General features: G+C 37.9%; 1 protein-coding gene across 15 annotated transcripts in view; it reads right to left on the bottom strand.

Moving 5' to 3' along the window:
- Window positions 1-24,101, bottom strand: part of Dhc36C (Dynein heavy chain at 36C) — a 111,713-nt gene that overhangs the window by 28,593 nt on the left and 59,019 nt on the right. For all 15 annotated transcript variants that reach the window (XR_015536350.1, XR_015536351.1, XR_002543404.2 and 12 more), the window contains 12 exons: window positions 23,651-23,792; window positions 21,645-21,758; window positions 21,009-21,149; window positions 17,759-17,917; window positions 16,232-16,461; window positions 13,960-14,140; window positions 11,646-11,873; window positions 11,053-11,278; window positions 9,563-9,904; window positions 8,665-8,893; window positions 5,938-6,091; window positions 2,384-2,517 (listed from right to left, as the gene is read on the bottom strand). Coding sequence is in view for 12 of the 15 variants with exons in the window: in XM_087353394.1 (XP_087209520.1) it covers window positions 2,384-2,517; window positions 5,938-6,091; window positions 8,665-8,893; window positions 9,563-9,904; window positions 11,053-11,278; window positions 11,646-11,873; window positions 13,960-14,140; window positions 16,232-16,461; window positions 17,759-17,917; window positions 21,009-21,149; window positions 21,645-21,758; window positions 23,651-23,792 (2,280 nt within the window). In the remaining 3 variants the exon portion in view is untranslated. The remainder of the gene's footprint in view (window positions 1-2,383; window positions 2,518-5,937; window positions 6,092-8,664; window positions 8,894-9,562; window positions 9,905-11,052; window positions 11,279-11,645; window positions 11,874-13,959; window positions 14,141-16,231; window positions 16,462-17,758; window positions 17,918-21,008; window positions 21,150-21,644; window positions 21,759-23,650; window positions 23,793-24,101) is intronic.

The raw sequence follows: 24,101 nt of genomic DNA, 5'->3' as shown, positions 1-24,101 counted from the left end.
TCTTTATGCCCACAAAAAGGAGCTCCTTTATGTATTATATGGAAGGCTGGGAGGTCAAGGGACGTTCTGGGTAGAGTGGGGGGAAAAAAAAAGTTTTCAGTTAACTGGGAATGAACACTGGACACCCAATTATTTTACTGTTTGAAATATAACAGCTAGAATACACCTTACATAACTGAAGTCCATTACAGAAATCCTTTTCTCCTTCCAGTATAAGTTGTCTATGGTGATTATATTCCCTTCATTACTATTTTCTGTACAGCTTAATTTTTTGACGTAAATACGTCTATATGGAAGGGTCATTCGGCAAAAAAGCGTTAGGAAGATGTTTAAGATCCATACCAACAATCTGTAAATTGTTATGTCATCTGTTTATTCGGCATTGTTGTGTTTCATTACCGTTTTCGTTATTGCGGAAAGAGCTTTGCTGTGAATCGCTTGTAAAAGAAGTGTGTCGTAAAGTAGATAATATTGTGCTATTAAAAATGTTTTAGAATATCACAAGTACTTATCTTATATAAGAATAATTAAGAAATCTGTGATACTGCCCTCCACTCTCTCCATTTTTGTTTTGATTAAATTGATCACTGCCAGTGGACATCATGGTCTCTTACAATTGAACAAAGTTTGAGTAAGGGATTCCTATTTATTATTATTGTTCATCACATTTAATGTTTTCATCTGCATTCGTGAACTCGTGTAAGAGAATTAGGCTTGTCTTCTTTTGACGTAAATACGTCTATACGGAAGGGTCATTCAGGAAAAACAGCGTTAGTTACGAAGATGTGTAAGATCCAGCGCCGAGTCACCTTTAAACGTTCATTCCTCAGGAATGGTAAGAGTAGACATTTATTGTAATTTTAATGAACCAATGTGTACAATTTTCAATGCATCTGGCGCGTTAAGCGCCCGCCTCCCGACATAGCAATGGATGCAGTGATAACTGATACCGATATCCTGGCGCTCACTGAAATGTGGATGCACAACAATGAAACTGTAAATTTGGAAGGTTATAAATGCATCACACAATTTATGCGTGACGAAAAGAGCAGGCGGAGTGGCTATGTACGAGAAACATGGAGCAACTACCATGGCTACCCCACATCTGTTGATGAAGTTACCTGAGGAGGTTGGAGCAGATTACAGAATAGCTGCAGCTGAAAAGAGAGGTGATATTTGTGCGGCACAGTGTATGGTCAATGGTGAAAAAGTTGTAATTGTTACTCTGTATATTTCTAACAACACACCTATTGATGATTGCAAGAGAATTGTTTTGGGTCATTTGGGAACGTTTCCTCCCAAATTTACAGAGGTTTTCAATTATGACCACAGAAGGTCGTTATACAATGCCCATAATATTGGCAGGAGATTTTAACATTGATTTAAAGAAGAAGGAAAATCAAAGCTTTGTCACATTTATGGAAGAAACGTTTGGCTTAATGTTGATGTCAAATCCTCAATGTAGTGCTACTAGATCAAAATCTTGTATAGATATGGTGTTTGCACGATATGTTGATACTCTAAAGTGTACAAATTTTATATCATATTTCAGCTACCACAAACCCATCTTAAGCATAACTAATTTACATTAAATAAGCAATGTCTTAATCAAACTATTTACTCAATTGTAAAGCATGTATAAAGGGAATATTTAGAATAAAGCTAATATTTAAACTTCCTTTCATTGTATTTATTGCCTAAATATAATTTAAATTCAAAGACGTATTTATGTCAAGATTCTCCAGAACCATGGTTCCACTGTCAATTTTTATTATCATAAATGGGGTGGGTGCCAACCCCTGCACTGTGACCATTCTTGAACTTTTGTGTATCTCCATTTACTTCATACACTATCAGCCCATACATCCATGAAGTACAGTATCCTAAGTAACAGGATCTCAATGGAAGCACTGTGTTAAATTACTTTTTACTGGTGGCCTTAATAAGGCCACTTTGCATGTCCCAGGTTTCAGAGTCCCTGGGTCTTTGGGGAGGGCTGACCTTTTCAACTAGAGTACTGGCCTTAGACCTGGGTCTTTTAGGCTCCCTGGTCAGTGCCTCAATAGATGTGGGCTGTTGTAAAGCTTGCAGAGATGGTACAAGTTTGCTTATTTCTTTGTTTTTGTTCATCTTATTGCAAAATTACAAAGGATTAAGTTATACAGGCTATTCCATCTAAAATTCAACCATGTCTACACAGTATTCATAAGGTCTGGTGACATAACAAGGCAAAAAAGTTTTCTTTTTAGTTTTTACTTCTTAGGCAGAGCTTACAGATAACCTTTAGAGCAGATGCTGAATATCTGATATGTGTTTCCTGTAAAGTATATAGAGATAATGGTTTATGAAACAGTGACATATTTTAAATTGCTCTTTCACACACCTGAAGTTCAAGTTGTACTCTACAGTGGAGTCCCCCAGCTTGATACACAAGGATCCACCTTGTTTGAATGTCTGCTTTTGCAACAGTGGCTCCAACATGACATCCAATTCCTCTCCAATGTTTTCTAGTAGAACCTAGTTAGAAGACACTCTTGTTAATCCTTAAGTGTGGAGCATCACATATGTTTGCTAACTTTACATCACATGCCACAGAATGTGGGCATACTCACATCATGCAGTGTTATGATCATTATTTATTAACATGAGTTTCAGATATAAAATAGTAATTTTTCCTCCTTTTTCTTTCAATGAGTATATAACAAACCTTGTCCTTTATCAATGTTATGTACTAGACAGCATCTGCTGTCACAATAGTATTCATAAATCCCAAACAGATGCACTCCAGACGGCAAGCCAAAGTACTGTTATCCATTAGGGTAAATGATTTCATTTCATACAGATAATACAGAGATCTGGGCAGGGCATGTAGCGCGCATGGAAGGGACAAGAGGTGTGCACCGGGTACTGGTTGGGAAACCTGAGGGGAAGAGGCTGCTGGGGAGATCTAGACGTAGATGGGAGGATAATGTCAGGCGAGATCTATGGGAGATAGGAGTTGAAGGAGACTGGATTTTGTTGGCCCAGGACAGGGTCCGGTGGAGGGCTTTGGTTAATTGGGTGATGAACCTTCGGGTTCGGTAAGCCATCTAGTTAGTTAGTTAATACAGAGATCAATGGCTGTCACTGGATATAAAAACTGATTTATTTTACATAGTTTTACATGACTTCTTTAGTAAATGTAATTTAGAAAAGTTGTGTTTGGCCCTTGTGAACAATGCACGATTTTTGCTTAAATTAAGCATGTATTTCTCACATGATGAGTTGGTAGCCATTTTTGGTTCTGTTATTTACTTGAACAGATTAAAAAAATTTCATTGTCAATCACACACATTCAAATTTCCAGACCCCCAACAAGACATATCAATTGACCTTGTTGAAGAGCCACCTATCTTTGAAATAATACCTTTGAATTGATAGATGCCAACATTTCAGAGAAACATACTCTCTCCATCTTCAGAGCTGAAGTGACGCTGGTAATGAGAGGGAGTCCTGATTGGCCTATTCCTTAGTATTCCTTTCCTGCCATCCTGTATAATCCCTGCACTTCCCAGCATCATTACTTCAGCCCTGAAGATACAGACAGCAAATTTCTCCAAAAGTTTGTATCTACCAACCAGTCAACATGACACCAAAACCGCGAAGACCATGAAAACTTCAGATGTCAAATACCTCTAAAATCACCACAGTTTGGAATAAATGCATTCAAAATCTGTAAGTCAAGTTCTTGCTAGCTGTGGATTTTCATAGTGTACTGGAAACAAGACTCTTTTGGAATCACCCTCATTTCAGAACACATGCCTAAAACAATAGCAGTAGTTCTGAAGTTCTCTGATCCACTGTCTTATAAAAGCCATAATGAATGGATAATTCTTACAATTCTCCAGGTTTTGTGAGGTTTATAAAATCATATAATACTCAAGATGGTGTGATGTCTGCAGCAAGCACAATGAGAAAAAGAATAATGTATAGTGTTGTCAGAACTGCTATGTTTTCTGTATATGGATGAGTGTTTCTAGGCTTAACACACAGAGAAATGTTTCTGTGGTAATGTCCAAATTTTGTTTCAACTGAAAAAAGCATGGTAGTTATTTAAATTAAAAATGCATGTAAATTTTACCCTTGCTTGAGTAAAATTTAAATACCCTTAAATATTGCTCCTGCATCATGTTATAGCCTGGTGATTAAATGTCTCACCATAAAAGTTTAATAATATTGCATAAAATTCCAGGGTTATTTGGAAATGTTAAAATTTGCAATATTGATAGAACAAATAATGAAATAACAATGCAGAAAACTTGATGAACTATTCTTTACTGTAGCAGTGTTTCATTCACCTTTCAATTAAATACAATGTAAATTGGGCAGATGTACCAACGTAACATCCTCAATTATTAATTTTGAAACAAAGTATAAGTAAGACTTTCCATAATTTAAGTAACAGTACTTCAAGAGATTTCTGTCTTCTGGGTTGTTGCGCTGTGTAGTCTGGTCAATATTAACCAACGTTGGTTAATATCGACCAGACAACACAGCGCAACAATCCAGAAGACAGAAATCTCCATACTCACCGCTGTGAAAACCTCAAATCTTACAACAGTACTTCACCTTTTTCAAGTTATATTTCCCAGTATAACAAATGAAAATTATAACGTTGCAGTATGTTCCTTAACAGAAGTTCTGTTTATCTTTGGCAACACTTCACTTACGTAGGGCAGTCAAAAAGTTCCCGGAATTGTGGTATAGCACTGTAATGGTAGGACATATGGCAACGCTTACCTAATCACCTTCAAAGTAGGACCCTTGCGCACACACACACTTGCTCCATCAATCCTGCCATTGTTGGAAGCACCGGCGGAAGGCTTCATTTGGAATCTTCAGGAGTTTGGCTGTCGCATTCGACACATCGCTAGTTGTGCAGCAATTCCTCGCCGAGAAAAGCATTCCCGTCATCACCCAACCACCATACTCTCAGGATCTCGCTCCGAGTGACTTCTGGCTCTTCCCTACTCTGAAAATGGGCTTCAAGGAGACGTGTTTCATAATCATGGAGGACATCAAATAGAATGTGACGGCCAAACTCAGGAAGATTCCAAACGAAGCCCTCCGCCGGTGCTTCCAACAATGGCAGGATCGATGGAGCAAGTGTGTGTGTGTGTGTGCAAGGGACCTACTTTGAAGGTGATTAGGTAAGCATTGCCATATGTCCTACCATTACAGTGCTATACCACAATTCCGGGAACTTTTTGACTGCCCCTCGTAAATTTTGCAAGTATATAAATGACAGAAAAGTGACCAAAGGCAAGTGGAAAATATTCAGAGAACTAGGTGTTAGTAACTGGAAGCAGAAACGATGTGTATAGATGTGGTTGAGAAGTGTAAGGCTCAAATTAAACTGTAGCGCCACAAAGAGAAAAAAGATGTAAATAAGAAACTAATAACAAGAAAAAGAAAATAATGAAACGTGGTGAAATAATGTGGTGATGATGATGATGATAGTAATGAAAGATGAAATATACATGTTTCCTTAATTTGCATTTAAATGATACACGTACAATATTTCTGTACATTTCCAAGACTATGGGTTTATATTAATGCATATTCCTTTTTCCCTGTTCAGTACATACTCACTTACCAACACTCTTAATGGTAGGTGTGGTTAATTAAAGCTTCCTAATCAGCTAAAGTCCCTACAGTTGATATTATGCTACTCACAAAGTTATGTGAACTGAACTGGCTCATCAAAATTATGTCAAATGATGAGCTTCCATATTCACAATGTTTAACCTTCAGATTATATTATCAGACTGTGAGTGAGTGATGGTTTTAGTTAGTCAATTATCTGCAAAAGCACATATGATTACCTCCATGTGAATAACATAAGTGCCAGTTACATTTCAAACAGAATCATAAAAATGTGACTTATTTTAGGCATACAGGCATTCCAAATTGCACTCCATTCTCCAGCACACGGGCATAGTCAGGGCTAGTAAGGCGGATAACACTCAGATTGTTGGACTTCTCCATGTTCTTCACCCACTTGTTAGCTTGACCTTGAGGATCAATCATCAGTGGATATCGATGAGAATTTCTGGAACAGTTTGTGAATAGATGTCACAATCACAGGCTTTGAAACAATCAGCATGACACTCAAAACACACCCTCAGGATGAATAAAATCCAAAGGTGTCACTATCTGGTAAAATATTCACACAATAATGGAGTGAATAGGTATCCCTGTGCAGAAGACAAAGTAATGGATAGACATCACCTAAAGTCTCACTGTATAATGTCAATATCATTAAAATGTGCTTGGATGCTACACATCTGCCAGCAGTACAATGCACAATTTGGGACTGACAGTAACAAATTAAAATTACATTCATGAAGAAATTAAGAGATAATTACATTCAGAGAACACTTGACACAATTCAGTTCAGAATATTTTATCTTCCAACCTCTTACCTGAAATTTAAAGATTAAAGTGTACAAAACTTTAATCCTGCCTATTGATTTGTATGAGTTTCTCACCTAAGAGAAGAATATACACTGATTAAATGTGTTTGAGATGAGATTGCTGAGGAGAATGTTTGGACCTAACAGACAGGAAGAAGTGAGAGGCTGGAGAAAACTGTGAAATGTGGAGCTTCACAAATTCTGCTTTTCACCAAATATTATTAGAAGGATGAAATGGGCAGGCCACATAGTATATATGACAGAGATGACACATGCATACAACATTTTAATCACATAACCAAAATGAAAGTCACAGCTTTGGAGAACTAGTCTTAAGTAACTGTGTAATTTAAAAATGGATAAGAATTTGAACTTGAACTGAACTATTCCTGGGTAATCAGCTGATAGAGACAGTCTATGAAACATTGGATTGTAACTCTATACTTATACAGCTGATTGACTGAAAAGATTTAATTGAATTAGAATGGATATTAGGGAAATAGGGTGTGAAAATATTGTGATGTGGTGCTGCAAGAGCCGAAGGCTCGCACTGGAGGGGAGAGCTGCCTAATCCCCTCCCTAGCTAGTGGATGCGGACTGTAGGTGTGGCCACTGCCGAATGTTCCACATGGCACATTCTCCTACTTACTAGAGTCTTTGAGTAAACAAATCTTCCAGATTTCCTGGTATGGAACCTTTGGCGACTGGGCTGGTGGATATAATAGGTCGCCTGCCTGAGTGCGAGGAGTTGATAAGAGAGAGTTGAGAGACGATAGTCGATAGTGGATGGCATAGTAGTAGCGAGAGTCATGTGTGAGGTCTCTACAGGAAGAGTGCAGATTGTGTGAAGAGAGTGTGGAGCCATCGAGCAGTCTGGTGTGGTGCTGAGCGAGGAGTGAGGATCGGATACATGTGAGGAGCACCGAGTTTGTGGACCGTGGTGGCTGAGGAGCCAGTGTGTGTCCAGTGGGGTGCTACGGGCTGACATTGTGTGTGTGTGAAGAGAGCCAAGCTCGGGGACCAGATCAGCATGACAGACAGTGTGTGTGAGAAGTGCGTGTGTGTGTGTGTGTGTGTCAAATGCAGAGAGAGACCCAGAAACTATAGTAGTAGAGAGTTGCCTGCAAGTGTAGACTCTGTAAACTGATTTATTATCGTAAATAAATCAGGGTTGACATATAGTGCGTCCCTATGTCACAATATAAAGTGAATTTATTTGACCTTTGATGGCCTTTTGTGAAAATGGTAATAAACCTTCATATTCCGTATGAAGTTCTGGTTAGAACCTATAATGCTTACTTTTCTTAACATGCTCCAGTATATATGATGAGGTTACCAAGAGAACAAAATAATAATTTCACAAATTAGTGATAATATTAGTGTGCAATTTTCATTAAGAAAGGACTATTTTAATAAAATTCAGAATATGGATATAGGTTTACAATGTATCTCCATAAATAATTTCAAATGTCTAGTTCCAATAGTTCATTCATTACCATCACCAAACATGAACTTAAATACAGATTTCATGCAAATGCCATGTTGTTTCACATCCTACAAAGAACATAACAGAAGTTACAACTTAAATATGTTTGTACATCTACATTAAATAGTACATCCGCTTTAAGCAGTAGTAATGCCACTTTCAGCTTGAAATACACCATGTTGGTGTTATTCAGTGCAGGACATAGAAGTAAAAAGGGCAGAAAGGCCAGTGGTATGATATTTGTGATGATGCCAAGTTTAATTAAAACCTGTGAATTACTTCAAAAGTTATTAATGCAGGACAGATACATGCACACAAGGTCATGATACCATAATATAACATTTCTTTATAAACTAAGGAAAGCAGGCTAAAAAACAAGGGACCTGGTAGTCTAGGGGCAGTGTGCCAAAGAAATGAGCTTGAGATAAAGCCTTTACATCTTTCACCTCTGACAAAGTCAAGACTTTGGAAATATGAGGAACACTACACTACTACCATAGTTCAGAATCCATGATAAGCTAAAAGTCCTCTCTTCCACCTATCACCTTTATTACTATATCATCATTAAAATTAGACAGATCTCTATCCCACAATTTCTCCCACCTCACAGGTGAGTCCCTTCACCTTCACTTTCACTGGTGGATATAGACCAAAAATGTTAAAAGATTATCACCAATAGTATCATAATGAAAAATATTTGGGGCCCAGGAAAATTACTCATACTTGATTATGATTCCATTATCCACTGCAAACGTATCACTCGGTAATCCATAGATGTTCCACTGTATAATTTCTACATCTTCCCCCAATACTGCAGCCAGCATGAAGTCTTTTGAGCATGTGATCTGAAGATCAGTTAAGTGCTTCTCCCAGGAGACTATCTGCTGCTCACGGAACTGTAGTGTGAAGGCTCCTAGGTATGCCACCACACCAGAAGCAATCAGCACATCACCTAGCCAATACAATAAAACAATTATTTTTATATTTAAAACTCAACCTGTGTCCTTGTTAAAAAAAGGCATTTTATATACATTACACACATATATTATATTATTGTTTAAATACTGTTAAACTATATACTAATGATGCACTGTTTAATGAGATTTAGCCTATATTCTCAGCCTTGTGTCTAACAAAAATGAACACAATCAGCTAACAACAGTAGATAAAGTTTTTCATTATCTGTCCCTTAGATTTTCCTTTGCTATCTTAGCAGCACATTCTAAGGTGAAGGTGAAAAACAACAGCAATAATGCATTCCCTTTTTTTGTTTGATTTGTAATTATGAAAATATTTAGATCAATGAACTTTACTTTATGTTTAATTCAAGCAGGTTTTAATTAACAATGTTAATATCATATCCAATTACAGTACTGTACAATACATCCCTCACAATCAAGTCATATGCATTTTTGTAAGTACAATATAGAAATAGAATATACACAGCTGATGAACCTCACCAGCATGGACTTCCCAAGATTGAAGCATGTCATATAAGCCGAAGACAGGATAAGTTCAAATCATATGAATGCCACATTAGCTGAGTTTAAGTTGAGACTTTCTGTCTATAATTGCCAGGGAGTAGCAATTAGTCACTCATGATACAACAATGGCTTCTCACCTGTCAGGGTTTCGTATTTTTTACCGAGTGCCTTTGCTGTAGCAGACCAGCGAGTCCTCTCTCCTCCAAGCCCTCCAATCAGATCTTCAGCCCGCTTCAGTTTCATGTTGCAAAGCTCCACTTCTACATGCAGCATGGCATAGCGTTGCTTATTTTGGCTCAATACCACTTCTAGTTGAGAAAGTTTATCCTGCATTTCACGTAACTGGGCTCTCTTCAATTCCAATGCTGTCAGAGCAACTGCAAGATCGGCTTCAACCTTGGCATGCACCTGTTTCTTGGGTGCTACAATTTTAGCTACTTTGTCATACTCTGATAAGGCTATCACCCACTTGCAAAGACCTAAAATGATTAAACATTCTGTCACTATCATTAAGGTTCACTGTCTGCAGAACCTGAGATGAACTGCCTATTAGTTCCATTACTTCATAATGCTGTTATAAACTAAAGACTACGGTATGTGATTATTTTGTCAAGATTTATAATGGAACTACCTTTATCTTTTACTTGTCTTCATGGTTCATGAAATCTTACATTTAGAATCATGATTACTGTTTTGCTAATGTACATGAGTGCAAAAGATAGTTACTCAGACATTAACAGGTGAAATTTACTGTATAACCATCAAGATCATACACATCCAGTAAAGAAAAGCAGAAGATATCTTTGGGAAGATTTGTATAGAACTGTAAAGATAATTCAAACAGAAGACATGAAATGATAGCTATAAAGTAACACAATTTAAGTAAATAGTAGCAACAGAAAGTTGTTTTATAAATAACTTGTTCACGTTATAGACTTCCGTGGGGATATGCAAGATTAAAGAGATATTGTTGGTGATGTTAAATACAGTCCTCTTACTTCCTACTTATTTCAGTTGTTTCTCATTCATACATTTGACAGAATATTGAATGAGGCAGCAAGAGGAAGGACTAAAACAGAATTTTTGAAGAAAATCTAAAGAAACTGAAATTAGAGTAACTATGACAAAATATCAAAGGCAGCTTTTGTCATGGAAATATGAGACAAATAATGTGATTGAGTAACCAGGTACAGGGGGATACATAGAATGAATAGGAACAGCCTGAAGACGGATGCTGTGTGAAGGCACAAATATGGACCTGAACCAATAGTAATTTAGCAGACTTCAGGCTGTTCAAATGCATAATTGGAATAATCAGAAGATGCTAAATGACAGATAACACAGTAAGTGATATGTCTGGCATAAGATCTTTAAAATAAATATTGCAAAAATGGACAAAGATGGAATAGCAAGCTTGAACATGAAAATAGAGTTAATACAAATTGCTGAAAGATGAAGAATGAAGTAAAGTGGTCAATCAAAACAGAATACAGATAAAACACAAACTGTTTGACAACAGGTACAAGATGAAAAAATTGTGAAAAGACAGAAGAAAGAAAAAATAGCAAAACTGGAGACACTCACTTACAACGATAATGAATGCAACTGGCCCCATAAAATTAAATACCTTCAGCAGCTGTGGATGCAGATTTAACTTTCTCAGGATCAAAGTTTTCATCAGGAAGTATCTGCTCTGAAATCTTCATGATGGCTGGTGGGATATTGTCTTTGTCATATTCAATTAGGGAATCCAGGAACTTTGTATCTCCTAGCATTCGCTTGGAAGAAGCCCAGTAATCCTCCAGCATCCTTCCAGAACCTCTTGGATCTGGGATTCGGTCAGGTTTCACATCCTAAATGCACAAAGCAGAGAGACCACATCAAATGCCAAGATGCATGATATACAGATGTTCTTAATTATATTGAATAGCTCAAAAAGTTCATTATTTCTGAGCTGTACTGAAGAAGTTTATCTCATAACACTCTATAAATCTTCAGGACTGCTATGTCTCTATACTTGAGCCAACATCTGGTACACTAAAAACAACGCCACTCAGCTCTTATCTTCAGGTCATAACACCTATTCTGTTGAATCCAGTGATTGTAATTAGCCCCATCTACATAAACAAAGTGATTGAACAATGGATCAAGTTCAGAAAAACATCACTAATGATGGTATGCTATATTCAGTATTGATATTGCAAAGCACTTTTAACTGACCTTGAGAATACAAACAGCCTCCATGACCAGTTTGACTCCTTTTGGAGGACTCTTCATAGTTTTAACAATATTTATATCATTAGGAGTGATCGTGCTGAGGGCAGCTATAGCTGTGTTCAGCATTGGCCTTGCCTTATTAAGATCAGCATTACACCCATCCATTATTTCTTCAGCATGAGCTGCTTGCTGATTCACCACCTCCTCATATGCCATCACCACTTCTTCCACCTGCATTACAACATGAAGATACAAGAATGTGCAATGCACCCTTGAGAGTGACATTGAAAAGATGTAGTTGATTTATGCATAACACCTGAGTTTCAACATCACTGTCAATGGCATACAATTAGTATTGTTGTTATAATGGTAAATTTCACTAGTGAGCTCAATGCAAATATTGTGACATGGTACTGTAAGAGCTGAAGGCTTGCACTGGAGGGGAGGGGTAACCTAACTCCCCTCCATGGCTAGTGGACGTGGACTGTAGGTGTGGACGCCGCGGAATGTTCCAGACAGTACATTCCCCTCCTTACCAGAACCTTCCAGTAAGTGAATCTGCTAGATCCTTGATCTGGAATATTCCATGACTGGGCTTGTGGACCATGGTGGCTGAGGAGCCAGCATGTGTCCAGTGGGGTGCTACAGTCCGAGGGCTGTGTGTGTGAAGAGTGCCAAACTTGGGGACCGGATTGGCTCAAAGGACAGTGCGTGTGATCTGAAGAGTATGTGTGTTGAGTCAAGTGTAGAGACAGAGATCGAGAAACTGTATTTGAAGAGTTGCCTGTATGTGTAGACTCTGTAAACTGATTTATTCCCAATAAATCAGGGCTGACATAGTGCCCACAGTAATAGTCGTCAGATGACAGGCGTCGACATCACAATATTTTATGTAACATGTCAAACATGTCTGTTTTACGAATGTGTTCCTACAATGTCTCCGCAAAACACTTTTGCCTGGTGAATACTTGGTGAAATTGGCTCATATATGTATTAAAATGAATTTTAAGAAAAATAATTAATATGAATGAAATTTATGTATAGTAATCACATAAGTGCTATAGATAGTTTCATCATAATCTAACAAGGGGCTCTAAATATTGCGCAGAAGTTCATTTAGACTCATTAATAAAATTATTTTTATTACTTTATCATCAATTCATAAAAAAACCATGATTTCTATCACTGCTGACAGATTATGTAATTCAATGTCCATATGTGTATGGCTACCTTATCACTTCAAAATTATTAGGAGTTTCAAGCAGATGTTTATGTCTCCAAAAATGAACATAACCCTTCCAGACCCCACACCATAAAGATTCAAAACAATACAACCTCTGATTCACATTTGTTCTTTTGTTTCATTTATAACTTTCATACGTAACAATCAAGGATTTGTACAGTACAGTTACAGAAGATGGTATTTTGTCTGAGTTGTAAACAGATAATTATTCTGATGTGGCTGATGATAAGAAGTATGGAACAAAACTTTAAGACACTGACTTCTCCACAACTAGGTCATATTACTAATAATGGCTTAATTCTTTATGTTTTATTAGTGACAGTGAAACTGTATGTGTGAGAATGAAAGTAATGAATCAGACACCAGTAACCATGCTGAGGATAAAAATGACAACATGTGATGTGAACATAACAAAAAATTAAGTGAAGGTAGTTTCCATGAAACCACAAGCTGTCTGACTGTATACCATGTAGGCGCTTGGGGAGAGAGAAGTTAAAAAGCATTTATGATTAATAATTTTCATGGGAAAAATCAGAAAATACAATGTAAGAGATTATTATCCAGCTGGCATCATAAATTCCATGTTCATTTTCCCCAACACAATGAGTAGACACTGAATCTTCTAAACTGTGCATTGTTAAATGCAGTCTTTGTCTACAAAACACTGAAGCGAAACTGAACAATAAGGTTTAAGAAATTAATCTATGAGGTAGCTAGGTTTTAGTAAGTCATGCCCTATTTGGCATATAAGTGGTTTTTCTTTACCTTTCCCATGAAGCTCCATGAACCTTGGCAGGTTGCCATGTGTCTGGCTTTGCCTTTTGTGAAGTTAGGTTCCTGGACACTGTCTGTGTCTTGCCCTGCAATGATCTCTGAGCTCCAAGTATGTTAAATTTGATTCATTTCTCACCTCTAATGGGTACCCAGAACATCATTACCTTTATTACAACTGCTAACCACTGGACCATATCTTGAACCAGTGCAATCTAATTTTTATTTAAAAAACTTGCATAAGGAATTTCTATATACATAAAGACTTCATAAAACTTCAAATATTTGTAAATTGCAAGTCACCCCTGCCACATCTGCAGAATCCTTTTCCACTTGGGCTACCAGCTCTTGCACCTCACCAGCTGCTACAACCAACTTGGGCTGCAGTGCCACCTGTTCTTCCTGCATTAATGAGACTTCACCCGCTGCACGATCCAGCTTCTCTATCCCAACTTCATAGTGAGACTTTGCCATTAGCACTTCCCTGTCTCAGAGCAACACAAAGTGTATGAGATGAACATATAATGGGGAGGCTCATTTCAATTAAAATTTTATATGGGGTGCGAACACTACAAGTTATGTGGGACTATACTTTTAGCTCATGCTCAAATCAAACTTTACCATATTTATCAATCAAAAACAAAGATACATCATTCAAAAAATTTGTGTAACTCCAGAAAGGAGTCTATCTATTTTCCAAGTTTTTTCTTTTACATTTTCCATAATCCAATTGTCCTAATGTTCATTTACTTCAAAAACAAATTATTGACATCACATATAAACAATAGTAACATGGTTCATTGAATATACATAAAAATTATCTTTGTAAAATTTATAAACCTGGATAAGAACTATAATTAAGGCCATGGATCTATATTTTCTGTGGTGAAACCTTTTAGAGAAATCTCATACAATAACTATAATGTTTATGTTATGGGTTTTCAACCTCTTCCAGACCAAGGACCAGTTTTTTTACCAGGCTTAACTCTCAGAGTGCAATTTGGCCCATAGAGACTTCATGACAATTTATAAAAAGTGTTATAAACTTGCCATTATAAGCAGATTCACTTAATAATCGTCTTTAACAAAATTAATCATTATTAAGATATCTGATACTACCTTCATTTAAGTAGTGTTTTAATATCAGTTTAACTTTTGCTACAGTGATTCACTTGCATCTTTTTAAGTGTTTATCAGTGAGATAAATGGTGATCTTTCTCACACTAACTTATAGTATTTGTTAACTAACTCACTCCCTGGTAGCAGAACCCGCAATTCAACATTGACAATACCAAAGCCCACCGCTGGCCACGATCCTGAGCCAATTCCATCCATTTGCCATCCTCACAGCCCAGCTTCCTAAGATCCATCTTGATGTTATCCTCCCATCTTCTTGGTCTTCCCAGTGGTTGTTTTCCAGAAGGATTCCCTATCAAAATCCTGTATGCACCCCTTGTCTCCCCCATGTATGCCACATGCCCATTGGAGCCTCATATATTTCACTATCCTCACTATGGTGGGTGACCCATACAATTCACGCAGCTCCTTGTTATGTAATATTCTAAATTTCCCACTTATTTCATATCCTCGTAACCACATATCCTCCTGAAAACCCTGTTTTCAAACACTTGTAATATACATTCTTCCTTTAAAGTAAGAGACCATGTTTCACAACCACACAAGACAACTGGCAGACTTGTTTTGTATATTCTGAACTTCAGTGCTTTGGACAGTAAATGGGATGATAACAGTTTTAAAATTGAATACAAACAATCGTTCTCCAAATGTATACTACTCTTAATTTCATCACGGACCCCATTTCTATTTGTTATTGTACTTAAATTTTGAAACATTTTTAAATGAAGTGTTACTTATAATTATGTTCTGCCATTGTTGCTGATGTTGATCCCACATAATGCCCATGTATTAAGTTTTGTCTACATTTACTCCTAGGCCTATTTCCTTGCTAGCCTGTAGGAGAGTTTCTGGATTCTTGGTTTTGGTACCCACACCATCCCCCAGCAAATTGTCACTATCAGCATAGGCAGGTATGTGGTGCAAAAAATTCAATTCAAGCCCTTCCTGATGACATTCCAGAGAAAAATTAAAAAGCACTTGAGATAAAGCATCTCCGTGTTTTAAGCCATTGTGCACTGGGAAAGGATCCGACAGAAGGTTACCTATATGAACTCTACATGATACCCTATCCATACAATTCTTAATTAACCTAAGAAGTTACTTTGGTATTCCAAACTCAATCAAAACTTATATTTGGAAAGAGACTCAAATTAAGTGAATAAAATTGTTGTTAATGTGATGCATTCTAGTTATTGATTTTATGTTCTTCATTAATCTACACAGTTGCTTACAACTGTTGCTGCATTAATAAAACCTGTTCTCTGATATCAGGGAAATATTGTGCATTATACAGGTTGATATAGTAGGCCTATTAGAGAAATTAATGAGGGCTGCATGCAGTCTGTGGGCCATGGGTTGAGAACGCTTGTATTAACCACTTTAGGAGTTGTATCATAAACAAATAACAAAGAAATTAAATAAATTTGAAATATCTCACCCTCTTTTCTTGCTCAGAAGTTCCTTGAACGTGTTGATAAGCTCAAGGTATGAGGTGGCTGTCACATAATTGTGCCGACCCAGTCTCTTGAAGAACTCCACGGATAAATTCTGGGTGGACATGTGGAACTCTTGACACATCCTGATGCATGCATCATGCTCCTTCTCTGTCAACTCCACATCTGCGAGAAAGTGATTAGACACAGCCAGCAGAGCATCATTAGGCCAAGCCTGAAAATATTTCAGACCATTAGATGTAACTTCACAAAGTCTGCACTAATTTCAGCTTGACATGTTCTAGGCAGCTAAATAGTATATCATAAAAACCATCTTCATGTCACCCATATGAACAGAATTAATCCTTGATGAGGTAGGTCTTCTGGGTTGCAATTCCATGTGGATTTGTAGGACTTGATGTATCAACATTTTCGAGGAATATAATGCTTCCATCTTCATGGCTGGAGATGGACGCACTATGGTACTCTCCTCTAAAAAAGCTGTTTTTCATCCAAGCATTCCCCTACATTTACATCTATTAAATTATGTAAATATCTAGTGCAAGGTATCAAAATTTTAGTGACCATCTCCAACACCATCATCAGGGTTTCTGATGTACCTGTGTATCTAGACCACCCCATATATATACCTGTCCAGAGCATGTCTTCAGATCTGAGCACAAGATAATGAAGAGCACCAGATACCAGGACTGACTGAGAATGAAGATTCAATCCCTGTTGAAGACTGTAGGAAAGTCTGATATTAATATTCTGCAGTATTACAAAGCCCATATATCCAGTTGCCTTATCCTAGATGGAGTTGCTGCTAAAACTGACATGCCCTGTTTCATAGTTATGCTCTGGCACAGCAGACTTCTCAGGCTGGCTGACATTAAGTATATGTATCTCACATGTTCTTTACTGCCTGTCTGTACCACACAAACCATGCCACAATCATAGGGCACATGGTATATTATACCCATAACTTTCAGACAGTTTTTCTTTTATAGGTCTTAGTATATGAACATTTTTCTTCACCGGCATGTGGATGCTATTGATGTGTTTGGCAAGAAGCCTACTGATTTTGTTCAAAACCACTTGTTGAAACAGTGTCATTACTATTCCTTTTGTATCTGCAGATAAGATACACTTCGTGGGTGTCAGTGCTGAAAATGCAGTATGCCTTGTAAGTCACTTTACCAAGAATGTATCCACCATGTCATTGAAAAAAATAAAACATTTATAAACAAAAATTATCATTTATCACATGGAAGTACTAAACTTAAAATGAAACTGACATATGGAAAATGTCTCAGTAAAGTGACTTACAAGCCACTCTCTATATGAAGATTTCTGTCTTCTGGGTTGTTGCGCTGTGTAGTCTGGTCAACCAGACTACACAGCGCAACAACCCAGAAGACAGAAATCTTCATACTCACCGCTGTGAAAACCTCAAATCTTACACTCTCTGTATCAAAGAAACCAAAAGGCAAAACATCACTCTTTAAGAATATAATAAACTCTCTACTGACCTGAAACCAATCTATGGTACAACAGTTGACAATGGCAGGGAACTTGCGGATGCGATTCCGAAAACCATCCCCAATGGGACTAATAGCCAGCACAATGTGCAGCTGATCCCTTACTATAGACACAAACAGGTTGAACAGGGCATCAAGACTCCCATCTGTCTATAAACATAACAGCAAAAAATGCAATAAAATTCTCATGCTTGTACCAAGAAAAGCAGCAACATAATAAAGCAGTTAAATATTTGCTTGTTTTATATGAGTGAGAAACATGGTCTCCGATAGTAAAGGAAGAACATGACAATGGTAGAACAGGGACTTGAGAAAAATACATGGAGTTAGATAAAACATAATATTAATTTTTCTAAACCTATCTGCATAGAACAGCAAAAAACAGTGCATAAAGATAAAAGGAAGTATGACTAATACCAAACAAGACCATGACAAGAGTGATAATTTTCTACATATCCTCATAAAGTCTTCTAGTGCAATCAGCTGTGTAAGTACAAAGTTACATTCCATTGTTACTGAGACTGTCTGTCTCAATCACCATGGCAGACACTGCCACAGACATTTTCAGAAAACAAATTGTAACTCCATACTCACATAACTGACTGTCACAAAAACTTAACTATATTCAGTCACTGTGCATGCTTCAAATCTTACATAATCTAAATGTATTTTTCACACTTCTGCACGCATCTTTGGTTTTGACATTAATTTATTGCAGAAATAAATATAATGTCGCAAAGTTAATTACACTACAAATATGTATATAATTACGCAGAGACAAAAATTAGTTTTACCTGTATTTTTTTAAACAAATACCATATTAAAAAATGTGTGAAGTAATAAATGTAAATGTACATATAGTTTATGTTACATAAGAACTTTGTTATGGTGAGGTGTTTTTGAAAAACTTGTAAAGTATGGTTTAAGCTCTTAAAGTAGAGGTTATATTGGGAGATAAGAAAAACAAAATTAAACATACTAGACTTGACAGAGACTACCTCTATCTGATGGACTAAAACAGGAATTTGCTTATGCTAACAGGGGTTTTGTCTCAGTGGAAACCTTGATTATTCAAATTAGGGGTCTGTTGTTGCTGATGAGAGTTTATACCATCAGGCAACTTGTCCTTTGTGCAATTTTGGTTTGATGGTTCTCTGGGATTTGAACCCAGAGGGGGTGAAGGCATCTGCATCTTGGATTTGGGGGGGGGGGGGGGGGGAGATCACTTCAGCTGAAGGCCTCCGTGATTTGGAGATCGTGGGCCGTGCACCTTTTGAATGATACCCTGGCATCTGCCTTGCAGTTTTGGAAAAGCATATAAATACCGAGTCAGGGTAGCTGAATGATCAGCCCACTCGTTGTGCCGACTTGGCCGTCTTTTACAGTGACCCTCGTGGATTTGCCTGTTACCAATTTACCAAGGCGTGTTAGTCGCAATGAGAAGACACTTGCAGCTTCTAGACGTTGCTGCCAGCCAATCAGCTCCCGTCATCTCCAGCCTCTTTTTATTAACCTGTTTTCATGTCGCTTAACCTTGTCCTTCCTAATAGTGCCCACTCTCTAGTTCTATGTTCTTTGACCATGTCACTTAAACTCATTTCAGTCCTCTACGTCCCGCATCATGGACAAGAGATGTTGAATCCTATTGGTCTTGATGAATGGTCCTAACGTTGTACCTGGCAAGAGGTCAATTGATCCTTCCTGAGACTGTCTGCATGTATGGTATGATAGCTGTGCTAGTTGGTTTATTGTCTGGAGTCTTGTACTTTCTCCATTGCAATGTAACCATCCTCTTGGAACGTTTTATTCAGATGTTGTATCTACCCTTCAAGGCTGCCCAGATCACAGATGATGCCCTGGACAGTCACTGTGTTTAGGACTGTTCTCTTTTGTGCTGGGTGATGTTCTGAGGTGACATGTAGGTACAGGTCTGTATGGGCTGGTTTTCTATACACTTTGTGACCCAGTGTTCCATCCAATCATCTGTTTATCAACACATCTAGAAAAGGTAATGAGCTATTGTTCTCAGTGTCCATGGTAAATGTACTGTTTCGGTTGTTGTTGTTTCTTGGCTCTACAACCCAGTTGCATGTTTTTGCCGCTTCTCTTTTCGGAGGTTTCTTGGTCTTGAAATGTGCATTTATGACTAGTGAGTGACCAGCCCACTGACTTTGCACAATGTCTACTCAATCCTGATTTGACTGCCAAAGCCATCTAGCAGTTAATCAGGAGACTTGGGTGAGAATTTTGCTTACGAAACACCTCGTATCATGCTCGTAAGGTTCTTTTACAAGCCGTAAATCTATGACATGGGGCCACCAGCTTTACTTCCTCTCCTCATCTAGATTGAACCCACGAACCTTGGGCCCATTGGCAAGCATGCTAACCACTAGTCCAGAGAGAGTGACAATGTTTTGGTGGATACTATTAAGAAATAGCAGGAATTTCTGAAGTTTGTCTTCTCCATGTGGCTATATCACAAAGGTATCATCCACATATCTGAACCAATGGGTCGGCTTACACTTCACAATTCTTAGTGCTGTTTCTTCATAAAGTTAGATGTAGAAATTTGCTATTACCGGGGGCAAGCGATGAACCCATCCGTCCGTCTCTTCATAGAAATTCCTTTCAAAAAGAGAGAGAGAAAACACAGCGTCTTTTGTAGAAACAATTTGTAATGAGCTGTCTACAGGAGACCGATATACTGGTGAGTGTTGATGTGGTTTCCTTATTCAAAATAGTCCTTGTCAATGCTACAGCTACTAAAGCAACATTTTGAAAGGAAGATGATAGATTTGTTCTGGTAAGTGCTGACTTCAACCTATTTTCTCTTCGAAGGGAAATTCTATGCACAAAGGGATGGTGTGGCCATGTACTGTCTCTGAAATGTTGAACTACATTTCATTTTGACGTGGCTTGTTGCCTGAGAAGATTTTATTACAAAATTAAACATGCATGACAACCTTAAGCACAGACTGCGAACATCGGGTTTATTGAAAGTTCTTTTACTAGTTTTAGACATGAGATATACAGGTGACAGGTAGATCCTTACACATGGTCTAAATCATATTAAAGTCATAATAATTAAATTAAGCTGATGCATCAATGCATTCATAATACATAAATGAGAATTGAGTTTGCCATTGAATAGTCAAGACATGTAGTGAAATGTGGAACCAATATGAACTTCCACAGTTTGTTTGAAATCATTTATATGAAATCAGTTAATGAGAAATCTTACTTGAATTGATTTATCTCGCTGTTTGTCAAACTGTCTCATCTTTTCACATATGTCTCCTTTCTCTTCTGGTCCAAAAATGTTTGGAACTTCACCAGATTTCAATAAGTTAATGATGTCCTCCAAAAACATTTCCTCTTTGATCTGTCAAACAGTAAACATGCCATACCAGTTGTTGCTATAATACATAACACATGTAAGTTACAACAATACAAACAAATGTTATTTTGTCATTAGCAGCTGAACAGACTTACATGAATAGAGAGTTTCTCTTGCAGATGACACTAAAAGAGTGTGTCTATGCCCTTTCTTAAAGGTTTTGTTCACAAGTAAAGTAAAGACAATTTATATACTCTTTATATGTGCCAAGTACTATAAACATTTATAAACTTGACAAATTATTTGGTGAGGGGACAGATACACAGACAGATGGATGCACAGATAGGACGATACCATGAGCCCATATTTCCAAATAAAGTAAAAGAAGCAAGTTTGAAAGCATGGCACTGCTAGTTTAAATATTCCATTCATATCAAATACAGAGCAACATAGTACCATACAGTATGATAGCTACAGGAATGTGCTATGTTACCAAATTAAAACTGATGTGTTAACTATCTTAATTATTATATTAATTACCTGTGAATCAGTGAAGAGAAACACTGCATGTTGCTCTGTAGAACTCATACGTTGCAAGATGCTCTTCAAATTGTCATGCCACTCTTTCACACCGTACTGCTTGGAAACCTCTACCTGCAGAGTACACTCAGCTGTCACACATCATATTGCTACTACATGACTGACCAATTAGTGTTATTTAATAATGATGTTCCAACTGCAGATATTACAGAGCAAGAAATAATGAAGAGTGATAAGGTGTAAAATTTAGGAACTTATTGTTCAGACATGCTGCTAGAGGGGGTGAAGAAAACCACAGAAAACTCAGTCATGATGGGTGGTTTCATAGCAAACAAAAGTCAATTTTAGTTAATATAACAACTTACAATATTAAACTGAATTAATTATAGCTACGAGGTGCAATTGGAAAGTTTCAAGACTCCGCCTATAAAAACCCGTACACTTATCTCAGGTATTAAATTCATCCATCACCCTCGAAGTAGTTCCCCTGGGAGTGAACACAACGATCCCAGTGCCGCTACCAAGCCTGGAAGCATCCCTGGAAATCTTTCTTTGTCAGCCTGTCAAGCACCATCTGCGATTCTGCCTGAATCTCTTCTATCATCTCAAATATCCTTCCCTTTAGCTGAATTTTCATCTTTGGGAAGAGGAAGAAGTCACACGGAGCTAAATCCGGCGAATAAGGAGGGTGCGGGATGACGGCCATGGTGTTTGAGGCCAAAAACTGCCGAACTTTGAGGGCGGTGTGCGCTGGCGCGTTGTCATGATGAGTCGCATGTGGAGTTCTTCCTTTAGAATCAGCTGACAGGTCCCATAGCCTATCCCAACAATGTCGCACAAGTCGTTGATGGTACGACGTCGATCTTCGTGAATGGCCTGCCGAATCTTCGTAACATTTTCGGGCGCTGTGCTCGAAGATGGTCGTCCAGAACGCTCGTCATCATCGACAGAGGTTCGGCCATTTTTAAAACGTGAATGCCACACAAACGTTTGTGCACGACCCATTGCGGACTCCCCAAATGCTTGCTTTAGCATTTCATAGGTTTCCGTAGCCGTTTTGGCGAGTCTTTGGCAAAATTTGATGCACACGCCATTCCGAAATCGCAGGAGGGTCGGTGTAATGCACTACCAAAACGCCCGTAACTAAGAAACAAATGCTAATTCGATGATGCCGGCTGGCACACTGATTCACTATGAATGTAGGCCGCACCCCCTAGCGGCAGAAACTCGTACTACATCCGGTTCGCCCTCTATTGACATAGTCTTGAAACTTTCCGATCTCACCTCGTAAGATTAACTTTCTTACTCTAAAATCAGCCTAGTGAAGCCCCAATTGACATACAAGGTTATGACAATATGCTGCTTGCTATTCTTGCCAATTTCACACCATAGGGACAGTAAGAGAGGAGCACAGCCAACTGTACAAATCATGATGGACCGTGGACTACAGTAATACATGGATTACAAGCTTTTTCAACCATAAACTCCATTTAAAAGCCTTTTTCCACTAACAAGAGAAAAGAAGTGTATTTGGGAGATTTCAGATTATAAATCAGATGTCATTCAGTAGCTACATAAAATCTTGACTTGGGAAATCAATCCACATGTCAATTTTATTTACTTGCTACGAAGTGAGTTATTATTATTATTATTTAGTGTTCTGTCTGATGACAGGTCCATATGAACAGGATCCTTCCATCATTTTCTCTTCTCGGACTGGGACCTGTTCATATACGTTCTTGGCAGATGATCCAGAAGTGGTTTGCCATTGCCTTCTTCTGTGTGTGAATGGAGTAATTGTTGGGATGCCACGGAGGAAAACTCCGTGTTGCCTAGACCACGGCCTTGCCCAACACAAGTTATAAATTCGGGCACCGCCAGGAATCGAACCCGAGACCCCAGGATCACAAGGCCAGCGTTCTAACCGCTAGACCACCGTGGCAGACACGAAGTGAGTTATAAAATAATAAATATTCTTATACAAGCCAAATTTATTTACTGCTCACCTGAAACAGCTCATACTCAGATATGTGTGCTGCAAGGCGAGTGAGAGACTGTCGTCCTGAACCCCCAACCCCAATTAACAGGCCATGGCTCTGAGGCTGCTTCAGAATCCGGCAGATCCGGGATAGATGCTCAATTGCATAACTTAAAACAAAAATAATGTAAGACTATGCTTATTTCAGGTGTGATACAATACTTGATGATCAATACAATACCCTCGGGATGTTACTGTCCACAAAAATCATCCTTTTAAAAGGTTTAGAGCCACATCTAGTAGTTTTTATAATGTGCACATTTCAACAGAAATAGTAAAATCTGTGTTTCCAGTACAGAGAAACATTTATGATGGAGTTTGATAGAGAAGCAAGGAAGTGATTGAGTGATTAATTCCTGAGATACTTTCATTGCATAGGTAATGCAGAATGAAATAACATAAATGTGAATGATGAACTG

Source organism: Zootermopsis nevadensis, unplaced genomic scaffold (genome assembly GCF_977971745.1).
Source record: "Zootermopsis nevadensis isolate Lab colony 2312 unplaced genomic scaffold, Znev_1.0 Znev_ptg000022l, whole genome shotgun sequence".
Lineage (NCBI taxonomy): Eukaryota > Metazoa > Arthropoda > Insecta > Blattodea > Termopsidae > Zootermopsis > Zootermopsis nevadensis.
This window is presented reverse-complemented; position numbering and strand designations above follow the sequence as displayed.